Source organism: Dermacentor andersoni, chromosome 10 (genome assembly GCF_023375885.2).
Source record: "Dermacentor andersoni chromosome 10, qqDerAnde1_hic_scaffold, whole genome shotgun sequence".
In the NCBI taxonomy this organism is placed as follows: domain Eukaryota; kingdom Metazoa; phylum Arthropoda; class Arachnida; order Ixodida; family Ixodidae; genus Dermacentor; species Dermacentor andersoni.
In genome coordinates, this window is record NC_092823.1 from 120,862,410 (window position 1) to 120,879,256 (window position 16,847).

The window sequence follows — 16,847 nt, forward strand, 5'->3', positions numbered from 1 at the left end:
TAGAGACCAGCGAAGGCGCTATCAGTGGGAGGCTTCTTTTTTTTTTCTTTAAAAGAAGAAGGAAGAAAAAGAAATGGAGAAAGCGTTCCCGACCACCAGCTCGCTACTACGTTTAACTCCTTGCGCAACGTGCGCTGTCCGGCAGCCGATTTGCGGAGCAGCGTTTCGCGCCGAGACCGGACCGCAGGAATGCATCGTCGCGGCGTGGCACGGCTCACTGGCCATCGATGCAGCAGTTGCCGTTGCGCAGTAACAGCGAGCAGTGTGGTGAAGATCTCGCGAAGGAAGTCTGCGGACAAGTTCCATCGTGACGCCTGCAGTACCACGTTCAAATACAGCACCTAGTGAACGCGACGACAAAAAACTAATCTCGGCTTCTTTGCTCAGAGGCTATGGATATTCGATCAACCTTTCGCGAGTTCCAAGTTTTCTTGCCGCTTATACTACTGGAACACTTAACTATACGGTAGGAGAGCGCTGTGAAAAGTGCCTGAAAGTCTTTAGTGAAGTCCCTTCGCCTCTATGCTGGCTTTCTAGACTGAGCTGCGGTATCTCGGCTCTAGCAGTCCCCCAGCGGTGGGCTTGTGTGGCGCGTGATTCGGCGGCACTGAGTCCCGTCACGCTCGTCCGCAGGTTGAACCGGCAATCCGTCCCGTAGTGTCAGCCCCGCCTTATACGATTCGAAATTCCATTCCGAACTGCGGGGCGTGTTTGCATGCAGCAAAGTAGCTCAGGCCGTCGTCCACTGTCTAAATGAAAGGAACCAAGTCTGACTTCTCGGCCAGTGAAAAAAAAAAAGGAAATAGAAAGCAAGCAAGAAAGGAAACGCCTTTCTGTTGCGCTGAGCGTTCCGGACGCTTGCACGCAATTAACGAGATCGCTTGTGCGAGCCGGGTGGCAGCGCTGACGAAGCCCATTGACAGCGAAGAGACTTATCGCGTCTCTTCTTTGTCGTTCGTTGTTTTTCGTAGCCACGCGCGTCAGTTGAGGTTCATTACACTTCGCAGATTGGCGGGGCGCATTACTTGTTGGTGGCCATGGGTGCTTGCGCGTGCCGGTGCAGCCGGCGTCGACTCTCCCGCGGAGGTTCGAGTTGAATCAGTAATTACCACAGCGGCGGCGCCTTTTTCAAGCTATGCCGCATTTTGCCGTGCTGTGAATAAAAAAAAGAACAGTCCCTCTCCGTACACTGTTAATATGTTTTTCTCTGGGAGCGGGACCGGCTAATGCAGCTGTTTTGCGAGAAGCCCAGGGGTGAAACGGGGTGCGACACCTCGAACGTCGCGAGGAAGCAAAGCGATATGCCTGTCTGCCTGCCTGCCTGCTTTCCATGTACTAGGTACCCTGCTAAACTTTCATACCTCGACTCGAACGAAATGTGTGCATGGAAGCAGGCATTCGTGGACACACCTTTGTATGCGAGTGCGTACCGGCGCGTGTTTGTGTGGGCGCGGTCCACGTCAAGCTTGCGGAGTCGCCCATCCCGGATTCGAACTGATTCTAGAATCGTTCCGGTCTTTTAGAAAGCCAGGAGTGGGATGTTGAGCGATTGCGTGTGAACGGAACGGGAATGGAATGGGTTCGGCGCCATGAAACTTTCTTTTTACTTTTGCCCGGGAAGCAACACGTGAATGTACGGGCACGCAGATGTGTTCAGGGCGTCATTCCAGTGATGTTTTACAGAACAGGAAAACGCCTTGTTATAAAGACTGCTGCCTCAGCACAATGCGGGAATGTAATGTACCTGCATTTCTGTACTGATAATTGACTCGGGTTATTCTATTCCATGGAATTGAAAAGAATGGAATTGTGTCAACTACATCATTCCGCCAAACGGAACGACATTGAAATCGGTAGCCCGATTGCGGAACCCTGGTCTACGCGGTTTTTTTTTTTTTTTTTCGTTTTCTTTTTCTGGGCAACATGACAGTAAGGACAACGTAGTGACCTAATGTGTGCCACTAAGTAATTGAAATCTCATAGTGGATAAAATGCCTTTCTTTCTATATCGTCGTCACCTTATCACCATGGACACTCAAAAGAGTCCGATGTTAGGACTTGTAAGAAACCCGGCAGAGCCATCAGCGGCTCAGAAGTTCACACGGAAAGGCACCGACGTTTGCATAAATCCCACCGGCAAAGCAGGACTTACAGCTGACGAGTATATATATATATATATATATATATATATATATACACACACGAAGAGAGAATGGTAGGAAGAATAAAAGGCTGCATTCCACGACACTCGCATGCCAAAAATGCCAGGCTCGAAGGGAATCCAGGAGTGGCGCGGGCCGCTTCTGAGAGGCGGTGCTGTACGTTTCGCATACGAGGCAATACGATTCCCCTTTTGAAGCAGTAATGTCTAAGGGACAAAAAGAAGAGAAAAAAAAAAGAAAGTGAGGCCAGTTAGGGGGAACCCTTTCGAGGATGGGGTTAGGTTGACATTCGGGGCGTTTCTCCTCCCACTTTTTTCTTTCTTTCTTTTTTACACATAGACATGATTAACAACCACACTCATATTTCCGCCCTAACGACCTCTTTGAGACGTCAAAACAACCTCTTTTTTTCTCCCGGTCGTTCTCCTTTTCACTGAGACGCCCTCCCGTCCGTCTCCACTATTGCATTCTGCTTCCTTTCTACATGCCATCTTTTCGAGCCCGGGAGATTTGTTCCGTTTGAGCCTCGACCGAGATCACCGCGTTAGGGTACCCCGCATTCTTTTTCTGTTTAACCATAGCGGAGGCTTTACCGTCAAATGCGGCCATTGCCAACGAGTGACAGCGCTGAACCCCTATGTACGGCGAGGGTTTGGGCATCTACGCGTTCAGGATACCGCTACAAAGAAGCGCAGACACACCTCTCCATTCTCTGCCCGATGGTCATTATTCCCTTTTCTTTTCTCGCGCATTCGACCGTGCATTTTGGGCCCGCATTGGGTAACCTGGCATCATCGTCCACCATGCCGTGGCGAATTCGAAATTCGTACCCGCGCGAGAGGTTTCCGATGACGCAGCGCTGTCGGAGGAAATCGATGACGGGCTCACTTATCTTTCGTCGCTACTTCAGTGACCCGCTGCTTTCGGTCTACTTCACAATTTCGTCCGTCGTCTCGGGTCGCGTCTGCTGCGCAATTATTTTTCTAAACTGCTGGAATCCCGTATGGTCGGACGACCGTAGCCAGAACTATAGCGCTGCTTTGTCGAGCCCCAACATTGGGGAAAATCCGAGCAATTATTTAGTGCGCAAAAAAAAGAAACGCAAAACGCCCTGAAGCAATCAAAGAGTGAGTAATTCTGACCGACCCTCAATCCAGTGCAAGTGCTTTTTTGTGGTCGGAACGCTAAACATCAGAAAAGATCTCAAAATATTTGTTTTAGAAACATTTATCGCTGGGGAACGAGGAGAAAAGTGAGCAGGGCGCATTTGTTATCTTTACAAACATTCACGTGCTATCTCACCTCCAAAGGAAGGCGTCTGGAAGCTATGCCGCGATTCAAGAAGGCACAGGGCAACGACCATCCGGAAAGACAAGCTTAAGCGTCGACGGCATCACGTGTCATTAAATCTCTTCTTTTCCTTCTTTTTTTTTTTTTGTACATGCGTTGCTCATACTTGGGCCTCGCACCTTCAAACCTAAGTGCTATACGAAAATACGCAGTTGCTCTCTTTTTCTTCAACCTCCATTATGAAGCGAGAATCGCGTGATGCACATAAACAACGTTTTCTATATTCCCGAGCGAAACACGACAACTTTTATCCGAACCCTCGTTCTCTGGCCTGCACAAGAGCTCGGTTTAGAGTCATAACTCACCAAACGATGTTGACGACAACATCTATGGTTTGGGAGCAAGGCTTTTTTTTTCGTATGAATGGGACCTCTAAGTGGGCGCATAGTGGCCACTCGAACAATAAACCTTAAAAGGTCTCGGGCGTCGAAACGTTGTGATTGTAGCACAAAGAGAGAAAAGCTATGAGAAATGCATTTATGCCTCACTCTCCCGTGTGTACCTCCTCCCTGGGGTTGGATGAGGCCGCGTAATGGTCTAAGCCCCTAGATCTGTCTCAAGCGTGGATGGTTGCCAACCCTCTTCGAGGGCTAGAGCGAAGCGTAAATGGCTCAGACCGCTCGCGCAAGCCCAAGGGACGGGGGCCGAAGGCGCTAATGCCACTCACAAAGGGGAGCCGGAGAGAACGCAAATTCGTCCCGCTATGGGAACCGACGTCAAAGAAAGGAAAGCGGAAGGCCGTGGGTTCGAGTCCACGCACCTTCGAGGAAAATGCGGGCAGCATTTTGGCATCAACTCGAGTTGGGGGCCGCTGGCGGTCATTCTCACGACTCTCTTTCATCTGGCTCGCGAAACAGAGGAATGAAGATGACGTGGGATATTCTTAATAAAAACGAAAGTCGTATACGGACGGCCAACCATTCGGGACCCCCTCCCCTATAGGGCAAACCCTTCCCCGCCAGACACGCCCCGTGCCGTTCTGGAATCTTATATTTATCCGGGAATCCGTTGGAGGAGGGGGGGGGGGGGGGGGGGCGGATGCCGAGGTGTATTTAGAAGCGGGAAGCGAAGGAAGCGAAGCGTCCATATATACCCCCCTCCCTCCTTCCTGTTGCGTAACACTAACGACAGGTGGTGGCGACTTTTATGCCTCCTCTGTTGTATTTGTGCGATGTCCCTTCTGCTCCGGTTTCCGGGCCCCTCCGCTCCCATCCGAGGTGTCTACCGAAAGAAAGATCGCAAAGAACGGAGTGGGCATGCCATTTCATTCGTTGTTTACGGCCTCAAAATCCGACGGAACCGTGGACATTTTCTTTTTTTTTTATCCACGGAGTACAAAGAAAGGATACGTATAAGTGTCCTTCTTTTCATTCATCCTGTTGTTATTTGGACTGCCCTGCCCAATGGGTTGGCGAGTGCGGTTCCGCAAGGAACCGGTATGGGGCGAAGCAAACGATTCTTGTTCCGTTGCGCGTTCGCGCGCTTTGGTTGTTTGTTAGTTTGCTTTGACTCCGTCGCTGATCAACTCTGGCGCATCATTTCGAGCATTGGAACTGCTCTCTGAGCAGATGCATAGTAGCGAGAAAAGGTAAGGTTTTTGCCTCAGACGGGCCGGTTTCCGAGTCGAATGGTGAAGAGGAGGGGTTGTTTTGTGAGCGTGCCTCATAAAGCTTTTCTCGGGGGCTCGGTCGCCCCGCCGATGCAGAGAGAGAGAATGTGTATGTGTATATGTGCGTGGGTGTGTGTGTGTGTGCGTGTGTGTGTGTGTACATGGCGGATGAGGAACCAGAAGGGGGTTTGAAGCGAAAGTATTGCGACGGCAGTGGTGGTTGCATCTGAAGGGTGGAGGGACACGAGGGTTCGCTGCTAGAGCCTGGAGCGACTTGAAATACGACGTCTACATTCCGAACAACGGCAGCCGAGGCTTGCCGGCGGTGGCAACGTATCAGTAGACGGCGATACCGTCGGCTTATTTCGACTCTCCCATACCCCCATACCCCACCTGCTCCCTCCCCCCCCACCATCTCTTTCTTGCGCTTTCTTCCAAAAAAACGCACGTAGCATTCTTACACGCAACTCTTGTAGTCTCGTTTCTTCGGAATGACTCTTTTCTGGCGAAAATTAGGTAATGTGACTTCGTCTTGCTTGTAAGCATACAGATTTCCCTGAATGGAACGTGGCGCACTTATCAGGCCGGGTTAGGGTACGGCCAACATGAGTAAGCGTGCGCATATTGGGTAGAGAAAACGCTAGCGAACCGATAGCTCGATGGTATAGTAAGGAACGGTGCTTAAGGCATGGCAAAGTTGGTGCATAATACGGGCGTCCCACGTAAGCACCATAAATTTATATATCATATATCATCATCCTATCATTATCATATATACACACACACACACATATATATATATATATATATATATATATATATATATATATATATATATATAGAACCACTGTCTTTGACCTACTCGATGTGGCAGAGACAAAAAGTTGCTGCACTCTCTTTACTAATGGCGTCTGTCTTGCTTTTCTGATTGAGCATTTCGACTCGTAGTAAAGCAACTCCTGTATTGAGGTGTCATGGCGAAAATGGCGTGCTCTGAAACGTTCCCTCGTAGACCGATCTATAGCCAGTACAAAACTACATAGAAGAAAGGATGAAACTTCGCTGCGTAATAAACACTCCTGGGGGCACATAAGTATCGTGTGCGTTTGGCTATTCGAATCCACGGTGAAGGAAATCAGTCCGTCCGGCTTCTCAAGAAACGCAGGCGTGTTTCGAGCAAAATAGACAAACCTAGGGTCTCAAGAACGTTCTCACAGAACACAAAGGATGCATACGGGCTTTTCTAACGGCTAACAACTCATTGCCTTGCTGGGACAAATGCATCCTGCGTCGTGTGGGATTCGTTCCAATAAGCACAACAATAAACTGGTTTCATAGCCAAGGAACCAGTGTTTTGGCAGGACCAGTTCTTTTTTTTTTCCTTCTTCGCTCTGCTCATCTCTTGAGCGTGCCGGGGGTTACCTCAGTTTACGTTTTCTCGTGTTTGTTTTTTATTTTCCCCTCTTAGCATAAGCACTCCTTTTTGTCCATACTCGTTTTCTGGTTGTATCCGGTCCAGTCGAACGGGACGGCGGAGAAACGTGAGAAGCAAGGGGGGTGAATTATTGCGGGCCACAGCTGAACAAAGGCGACAGGTTCAACTTCCAGGTTCAAGCTGACTATCAGTGACGACAGGAAGACGTATTCGTTCAGCGACTTCGGGCTTTCCGTTTTTGTAGGTGGAAAATTCGCGGGATGATTGTTTAATTTTTTGGCAATAGGATTACCAAGATCACTAAAATCTAGGGAGAGGCTGGATGTCTGTAATGAACTCTTGAGAATAAAGAAACAGGGACTTGCTACAAGGAGGCGACAGACAATTACAACAGTTAGATGCCTTTCAGGAATTGAGCTGAACTGAATTTCTGAACTCTTTCTTCGTGTCGCATACAAACAGTTGTGCTGATAGTTTAATATTTCACAACTTGCGCTGATACAGAAACCAAACCGAAAGAGAGGGCAGGTGCCTATTAACCATAGCGCACGGTTGTGCAATTGTCCAGCGGCGAGAAAGACCGCATGCAGACTATCTTTAAGTTCACTGTCAGATTCTCTTAAGAATAGCAAAGTACGCAAGCTCTGGCCTGAGCAACAGCTTCAGCCAAGGAACTCTCTGTTCAAGGTTCACGTGCAGCAAGCAGGATAACGGTTTGTGCGAATGAGTACGAGAAAGCGGCCACCGGACGCGTCATCAAGGGTCACGGGGTTGGGGAGGGGGTGGCAGTGCAGGGCGAGGCCAAACAACGGAAGCAGCACAAAAAGAGTGCGTTAAAGAAGCACTAAGACTATAGAGGGAAGACTGCAACGTCCGGAGCAAATGAATGAGACCGCGGGAGGCGCTCATGTCGGCAAGAGGGGCGCCCTTCGTTGGTACAGAGGGCGCCACGGGCTGGGAGGTGGCGAGATGGTGCCGAAACGAGAAGAGGGGGCGCACTTTCCTCGAGAAGAAAATTTTGCTTTCTCGCACGGCGAGAGGGGGGGGGGGGGGGGGCGGTGCGTCTGTTTGTTATACTCGGCCGTTTCCGAGAAACGAAACCGAAGCCAACGAACGCTTTCCTCACGCCCCGTGGACTAGCACTCGTTTCTTCGGGTCAATGGGGACGACGCCGGAACGCTGTGTGGCACGCGCACGGAGAACAAAAGTATGCATATCTTCGCCAGAGGAAGAAGGCTGGAACCATCTCGTGCCGCTTGCCCCCTTTGCTGCCGCCGCTGGATGGTCTTGAAGAGAGGAAAGCAAAAAGAACGAAGAGCGAAATGGTCGGCACGTCGTGGGTGCAAGGAATATCCAGCTGGGTCCGGAGGCTGCGCGTGCCGTGGGCTCCGCGGCGCTGTCCGGGGCAGCCGGATCTTGTTTTGGCCCGTATGCAAAGCCGCGATCTGGTGCCGCTTGGGGTCTCTGGTCTCTTTCTCCGCGCCTTCTTGTTGCAGGCCCAGAGGAGAGAAACGGAAGTGGCTGGCACAGACGGACGTTTCACGGCCAACACAGTTTCTACGGGCTTCTTTCTCGCCTTCACCGCCCTTCACGCTCGCTCTATTCTGCGTGCCGAAACATTCCCGCAAGGGGGCTCAGGCCGCGAGAGGTTGTGTTGTTCTTTCGGCATCGCTCGCTGTTCAGGACATGGCGTTCCCTCCCCCTTCCCGTTTTCGACCACATTCCAGGGCCACTCTGCGCTCAAGGCAAACAGTATGATTCCCAGTCCCGTCGCCTGCCGAGACTTTCCTTGCTCGTTATTTCCGTTTACATGAATGACGGTAACTGTGGGGGGCCATGTCCCTAAAGGAAACACGGGTGGACTAATTGGCATGCTTGAGCCTACGGATACAGAATCACCGCACCAAATTGCCTATGCATCGGCGGCGGCCTCTTAACGCTGGCATCGATTGCGTCAGGGATCACTACTGCGGTAATTTGGCGGAAATAGCAAAGTTCACAATAGTGCACAGCGCTTGTCTCGCGTTTCTCTTTATTTCTTCCAGTAAACGACGGCGCACAGTGTTCGACTCATTTAGACTCATGCAATCTAAATTGCATGAGTCTAAATGACTCATGCAATTTAGCGTCTCAAATGATGTCTAGAACGGAGGCTCTGCGTTCAGGAGTCGCACCCGCAGCCTTGTGCTTAACTGCGGGACGTCTTCGCATTCTTCGCATTCCGTACACGGTATCCCATAATGAGTAAGCCTCAGGTCTTAGCCTCTAAACATCGAAGAAGGAACACTTTTACTGAGGACGCTAGCATAACCGCAAGCTTTGTGTGCACGACCATCTGGCCTGTAGAATAGGGCATCTGCACCGGGTGGCTGGGTTCCCTCACTTTCTGCTGTTTGTAGAATTCGGTTTATTCATTCATGCTCGCCAACAGAAAACAGCATCAACCCCGACGCAGCGTTCTCCAGCCACGCAGGCAATAGCGGGTATCAAGCCGCATTACGCACACCCTTTCGGGAAGCAAGCCATAGCTGTTATCTACGAACTCATCTAAAAACTACCGCCCTCCTACACAATGGCCCGGGCGTCGCGAACAGCAGTAAGGGTTAGCGACCGCGCACAAGAAGCAAGCGGCGCCGGCGACTCCCAGACTTGGCGGCGCCCGGAGCTTCCAGCCATCTATCTATCCAGCCGAGCAAGGCCATAAACTTCAGAAGCCACCGGGCTCGTCACGACGACTACCATGCTTCTTCAGAAGCACCGTAACGCTCATCTCTCTGTACGGCTACTAGAGCTCTCGGGGCGAACAAGGCTGTGGTGCCGCCCCCCTCTGCAGCGAAGCGACAAAGGGGTCCGCCTGTCCTCAAGACGTGCCTCGCTCCCAGGACTCAATGGAGAGGTCGGTAGGGAGGCGTAATCAAACCGGTGCGCGATGTGTTCGACGCGTGCGCCTCTTGTTTGTCTAGCCGCGTGATTCGTGGTGGCATCGCCCGGCCGACGCAATGTGTTTGTTATCGCTCGCCTACGTCCCCCCCACCCCTCTTCGACAACCCCTCCCTTCCCCCCTCGCCCTCTCGCATCTCCCCGAAGCACACACACTCTCTTCAAACACCCTTCCCGTTGTAATGATGGCATTCGGCGGCATTGGATTACATCGGCATGACGAAACTGCCGAAAGCAGGAGCTGGATAAGATGCGATGATCGTGAAGAGCTGTCGCGGAGGTGACAGTGTTTGACGAAAGGATTGATGATACGGAATCCGTGGCTTAACTTTACGATCGCTATAAACCACATCGAGCGTTTCGTCTCAATCTTCTCTAGTGCGCAGCTTCGATTCTCAGTAAAGCGCAACAGCCGAGGATGCCGTTTCGTATTCGTCTTCGCAAACGTAACGATTAATTTCGACCTAGGGTTGACTGCGCTCTCTAGATATGTCGATTATATAACTCGTACAGTGCTGCGGTAGATAGCGTGTCATACAGCACTGCGGACAGCCCTCTGCAACATGCCAAATGCCATAATAAGAAGGCCAAATCGATGCGAGCAGCAAACAGAACTGTATTTAAAAACTAATGTTTGCCAGTCCTCTTCCTCCTGAACCACTGCCAAGCGTATACTCGAGACTCGGCTAGTTCTTAAGCCCGGAGTGCCTCATTAGGCGTAGCCCGGCGTGCTTGATCAACGAAATTACCAGGAATTTCCGAGAGCTTTCTTTAGTTTTGCTGCTCATGTAACGCCTCAGTTCACAAGGTGACCTGCCCCTAAAGGCTGCCGGTATGTACGCCCGCCGGCGCCCACGGCACCTGAAGGTTACGCGACTCATAAATCCGGCCGTAACATTTCGCGGTCCGCGTTGCCGCCGGTCATTTGATTGCCCTCGGCGCAGTAGGGTTAAAGAACTGACAGTGAGACGCCGACGGGACAGCAGCTGTCAGATTCTTCACGACTTTGCTTGATAACACCCGTATCAAGATACCGGTCTTCCAGCATGGTGCATATAGGGGGTTGTAGCCCGTACTTGATGCGTTTTTTTTTTCTTTTTTGGTACGGCTACGTAGTACGTTGCGGGGGCCCGGCCCATTTACTGCTACACTCAGAGACCATCCTTCACGGAAACCACCAACGAGAGTGCAACGTTGGCGAAGTGGACGCAATGTCACTGTCCTTCTCCTGCCGCTAGGCCGCAAAGCTAAAGAGAATGCTACGTCCACTTTCCTGTGGTTCTGAGCACCGACAAGGTGCTCAGAAGGTCGTTTATGTAGATACTGGCGCATGGCATCTGAATGTAATTGTCAGTGCTCACCACGAAGCCATTCCGTTATATTTTTTTTTGAAACCTACAGATTTTAATTACACTATGTCGGTAGCTCTAGTGTGCATGCGTGTGTCTGCGGGCTTATGTGCTGTTGTGTGCTTGTGTGATCAGATTGTGTGAATTTCCCGCGCTTCGAGACTGGGCCCGCCTCTTTAGAAGGCTAGATATGCGAATTGAGAGGGCAAAAATTAACTTGCTTTTTTTCGTCTCGTGTCCGTAGACACGCGGGTCTTCGATGTCTCCATACGCAAATAAATGCTCACGAAGCACTGTGGAGGTTAATGGCACCGAAGGCAGGTCAACGAGTGACGAAGGAAGAATGCTTCACTCAGGTAAAAGTGGCCAAAGGTAAACGTTTCTTTTTTCTTCGCCCGCGGTTCCTTTTGATGTCACCTAGCACACGGAGGGGACGTCGGCGAGGATGTTGCCCGATTAGATTACGCACTGCTTTTCTTTACGCACTGGCAGCAGTATTTGTGCGCGATCCATCAATAGTACACACACGAGACATCTTTACAGCTGGAGCAACTAACAGCGAAAGGGCCGCGTGAAACAACAAACGAACAGAGAAATAAAGAAAACGAAAAGGTAGAATACCAGGGAAAAGTCACGAGCCAGTAGTTGCGTGGTCTTGCCAGGGGTCTTTACTGAGACGCTAGACTATCGGGCCGTTTAGGAGGACGTTGCTCCGTCCCATCCACTGCGCGCCTTTTATCTATGCAGGGGCATCACCGGCCTTGCAGGGCGGGAGTCCTCTTCTTGCTGCTGCTTCATTGCTTTTTTTTTTTGTCTCGCTTTTCTCCGCGCCGTGTTCTTTCTTTTGTGACGCAGGGTGGTAGAGGGTACTTTGAAAAGTGCACTGCAGGCTCGATATAGAGTTACAATCCCGAAAAGATGGCGGTAGCACTGCCTGCCTCCTTTGCAGCCGCCGACAGCTCGTGATTGATGCGCAAGCTTTTTTTTCTTGCTTTGCTTTTGCGTTTTTTCGCCCCAAGGAGGTCCCACTAGTCAGCGTAGTGTAGGTTTCAAGCGGTTAGAAGAGGAGCGGTTCTGCTGAGGCACCGAGACGTTTCCCACGACTGGTCACGCCGCTAACGCTGCCCGTGCTACTTTGTCTTTTTTTTAAAAGAATTTTCTTTTGTCTTCGTGGACTCTACAAGTGTGCGGCGAAGCTCTAGGACGCGATGGCAGACTCGACGTTAGATGTAGAGAAATCGACACGACATTTCCGCTTGTGTTGCAGCACCTTAGCGTCAAATCGACGAGGCTGACCTGTTGATGGCTTGTGCTCTGTTTTCTTCCAGACACGCCTCAGCAGCAAGTGCGCCTCCATGAACATTGTGCAAATAGCACGATTTTACGTAAAGATCAGTAGCGTTGCTCTTATGACGCGTGCTTGTCGGTGCAGGTTGGATCAGGAAAACTACCATAACACCGCGTTCTCTGATTCGCTCACTTCACAAATCCCGTGCATGACAATCCTACTCGCCTCGCAAACCAAGTTTCGTCTCTTCTCGTTAGTGATACCTCCATCAGTATTGGTTATAACTATTCAGTAATTTTTGAAGTAAAAATAAGAGTTTGGCAAATATTAACATCCTTAGCTCTAAACTTAGTTCTGAAGGAGCCCCAAGGGGATATCGACCCATCCCAAGCTTGTTGCTGCGCATCTACGTATTTGTGTTTTTTTAAGTTTCTACCGCTATTTACTTCTGCCTGAACTTCTCGTGGTTTGAACATGGCCAGAAGCAACCATAAAATGACAAAAAACGAAGCTACACTGGAACAAACCAACAAAAAAAAAAAAAACAGCAGTGTATATACGCTCACCTTGAGCTCCTCCCTGGTGACCGAGTAGTCTGTGAACATGGAAAGCCTCTCCAGAGACAGGGGCTTCGTCTGGCGAAACTTTGAGGCGAGCAACATGCACACGGCTCCCGTGAGTTGCAGCTGACACTTGCGTACGGGCCGCACTGAGAGGAACCGGTCCAGGCAGTTCATGGCCAGAGGGTAAACCTCCGGGCGGCACTGTTCCACCTCGCACACCTGGGGCACGATGGAACGAGGTTGGGGGGGGGGGGGGGAGAAAAATAATAAAGCGAGGTTAGATTGATTTGATTTCATTGATTCGATTATACTGAAATGTTGGCAACTTTCATCGCCGGCTTTTTGGACACCATTTGGTGGTCAAGACAGAGACGAGCATTGGGGGAGACAAAGCTTGATTCGATGACAAAGCGCAGTGGACGCGTTAAGAGACATGGTTCAATCTGTACATAAATGTACAACTAAAGGAAAATGAGCGTATTGAAAAAATTACATATAGGTAAAAGGAATCTCAAGCATATAAGCAGGCTTTCAGACACTTCCACAAAGAACACGAAAATGTACGGTAAGCCATACAGATTAGTTGATGCCTATAAAACAAGAAGAATGAAACAAAAATGAATGTGAGTATTGTCATACAGTAAACAAACAAAGACTGAGAGACACGCGAAAAAGAGGTCGCAAGTAGGTGTGAACACAAAATGCGTTTTGCCAAGTCGTGCTCGTCGACGGGCTTTTCACAGCGGCGAAATAAGCGGCTGCTATTATCGCCTTAGTTCGGGGTCGCTTCCTCCTTCCTTGTTCATCATCATTACCGCATTTCTCGCTACTTTTGTGCGTTTCTGCGACAAGTCCACTGTCACCTCGCGTTTCCTCTTCGCCTTCGGAGACAATACTACTGCTCACGACAAGCGTTGTACGTAGCTGCAGTTTGTTTGAGCTACTCCTTCACCGCTTCTACACTTCAGCACTCTTACGCAAGCGGTTTCTCAAAGGACTGTGCCCAGAAGTCACGTTACAAGCCGTGGTTTTGGCTCCTATGACGCGTGCTTGACGGGGCAGGTTGGATCAGGAAAACCACCATAGCACCGCGTTCTCCGACTCGCTTACTTCACAAATCCAGTGCATGACAATCCTACTCGTCTCGCAAACCAAGTTTCGTACCTTCTCGTTAGTGATACCTCCATGAGTATTAGTTATAACCATTCAGCAATTTTTGAAGTAAAAAGAAGAGTTTGGCAAATCTTAACATCCTTAGCTCTAAGCTTAGTTCTGAAGGAACCCCAAGGGGTCATCGACCTTTCACCGCTTCTCCACTTCAGCACTGTTACGCAAGCGGCTTCTGAAAGGACTGTGCCCAGAGGTCACGTTACAAGTCGCTGTTTTGGCACGTAAAACGCCATAATCCAATTCACAAGTAATGCTATGCTTTTGCTTTCGCCGAGTATTTGTAACCGCGACGACATCAAAGGCAATATTGTCATAAACGATACATTCAATGTGTATGACATGTGACAGTCAGGTGACCTTCTGAGCAGCCGATCGAACAAGGTAACTATACCCTCGCAGTACCTTGGTTTATAAGAATCGGGTAAGCTGCTTCGTACACGGTATACCGACAACACGGGACCAGTTTGCAACATTTACGCACGACTATGAGAATGTCGCGTGATCGGTATCCAAGCTCGAATTTTGCGTGAATGCCTGAAGGTTAATCTTTCGTATGCAGAAACACTACACATTTTCTTGTATATATGGTAGAAAAAACGTGAAAGATGCACCAAGTATGAATACTGCCTTAGTGTGTTCGTCCTCAGAGCGGTGGGCGCAGTACATACATTTCAATGCGCAGGCTACGTGCCTCAGGAGGCGTTTTTCTTTAAACACAGGGTCTGAACACCGCTGCCTCTTGGCAAATATAAACCAGATGCAAATAGAAGGATTATGTCACGCGTTGGAGAAAGCAACAACTCGGCATTATTCAACCACAGCCATGCGCTGTAGCACGCAGTGATAACAATATATTAGGTATTTCTTCGAGGAAAGAAATCGACCACTCGTCTAAATCTAGTCTGTGCCACACTGATATGGCGTGCAGTTTTCTCGCTAACAGCTATCGAGAGCTCCATTGTTTTGCGCCGCCACGTCTGATAAAAGGGTTGTGCGCGGTTTCGCGTGCCGCTCGATAATCGCAGAAAGTTACTTCAAGTGACCGCTAGAGAGAGAAGCGAAAGAAAGGCAGGGAGGTCAACCGGCGGAGCGTCCGGTTTGCTACCCTACAATGGGGGTAAGGGAAATGGGGACTAAAAAGAGGAAGAGTGTACACTGAGTGTACGTAGGAGGTTGAACAGGGACACTATAAGCGGTCTCTCAAACTGGTGAACTTCATGTAATGCACTAGTGCGCGAATCGCTTTTTTTTTTTTTTTTGACGGGTGTGACCACGGTCCGAGCATCTTTGATTCAGGGAGCGGTCACGAGTCCAGTCAGGTAAAGCTGTCCGGAGAGAGAGGCGTCGTACACAAGTTTATAAAGAAGCCACCAAGGCAGTGACAGAAAATCTATACCAGAACGGCGTCAACTTGGCCTTCTCAAGAGTCTGACGACGAGTTTCTCGCCCATTACAAACAAGAGTTGAGTTGAAATACATAATAGACGCGAGGCGCGTACAAGCGGTTGATGATAAATTGTTGATTTCACGGAGCAAGAATAAATGTCATTGCAAAAATTTGTATTCCGTTACGAGGTAGCAAATGCAAAACAGGACAAAAGAAAATCTCAGGCTTCTTATATATTAGCATATGAAATTCGCTTCACATGTTTCCTCGGGCACAGGAATGTCGAAGTTTACAAGCTTCACAAGGAGCGCCGTACTTTCGTAATCGCATTTACGAAGCTTTCATGAGCGATACCCGAAACCTGATCGGGAAATTACGAACACCGCGGACCAGACATCGAGAATGAACACCAGGTACGTTGTGGGTAACACGTTAATGAAATCGGTAGTACCACTTTCCTGCTATATGCACGTGTATCGAAAGCAAGCGAGCACGTTTCGGGCCAATGCCTCGAGCTTAGCTGCGCAGGATGTCAGACCACACAAGCGCCTCGAAGAACAGCTGACAATACACGGTATAGAAGTACGGTGTATACTGTGATAGCGGGGCTAGATAAAACAAGACGTGAGAGACAGAGAAAGAGAGAGAGAGACAGAGAGAACTGCCGAGAGAGCGACTCCCACGTGTACTGGGCTCTTATATCGGGGGCAGGGGTAGAGATAAAGAAAAAAAGATTAAATAGAAAAACCAAGGCGAGATGATACGTGTGCTCCTTGCGGATCTGCTCACACCTGCTGACGAATGCACGACTCGAGTCGCGAAGTTCAGTGGCAATCTGCGGATCAAGCGCGTTTTCTTTTATTTTTTTATTTTCACATTTTTTTTATCCCCCCTTCACATGCTGCTTGCGCAAGGTCTAAGGAGTTTCACGTACATAGAAGCAAGGACCGCTTCGCGGTCGCGGAAACCTATATACATATGGAGTTGGATGTTCTCTGCACAGAAGACAACAGTTCGTGCTTCGAAATTTCATTACTACTGCTGCATCTCCACTTATAGGAGTTTCGGGGCGTTAAAGACGCTAGAGAACAGTGTTATTACTTTAAAGAGACTTGGCACCATTACAAGTCATGCGTCCATACAAAGCTAATTAATTACTGTCGTTAGGCTAAGTTAATAACCCGTGTTTGAAACATTATGACCCAATATCTTTCAGAGCTAAATATGCGGCATGACTAACATTTATGTAGTGTTTATCTAGAATTCGCATCATGACTTCGTGTCATAACTCGTTAGTGCATGAATGTCTTGGGACCCGCCGTGGTTGCTCAGTGGCTATAGTGTTGGGCTGCTGAGCACGAGGTCGTGGGATCGAATCCCGGCCACGGCGGCTGCATTTCGATGGGGGCGAAATGCGAGAACAGCCGTGTACTTAGATTTAGGTGCACGTTAAAGATCCCCAGGGGGTCGAAATTTCCGGAGTCCTCAACTACGGCGTGCCTGATAATCAGAAAGTGGTTTTGGCACGTTAAACCCCATAATTTCATTAATTTTAATGAATGTCTTGAGGCCAGGTGGTGTCTGCAATCAAGAT

At 49.5% G+C, this 16,847-nt stretch overlaps 1 protein-coding gene across 2 annotated transcripts in view; it reads right to left on the bottom strand.

The window, feature by feature from the left end:
* Nucleotides 1-16,847, bottom strand: part of LOC126544898 (G1/S-specific cyclin-D2-like) — a 357,628-nt gene that overhangs the window by 49,639 nt on the left and 291,142 nt on the right. For both annotated transcript variants that reach the window (XM_050192430.3, XM_050192432.3), the window contains one exon: nt 12,700-12,915. In XM_050192430.3, the coding sequence (XP_050048387.1) occupies nt 12,700-12,915 (216 nt within the window). The remainder of the gene's footprint in view (nt 1-12,699; nt 12,916-16,847) is intronic.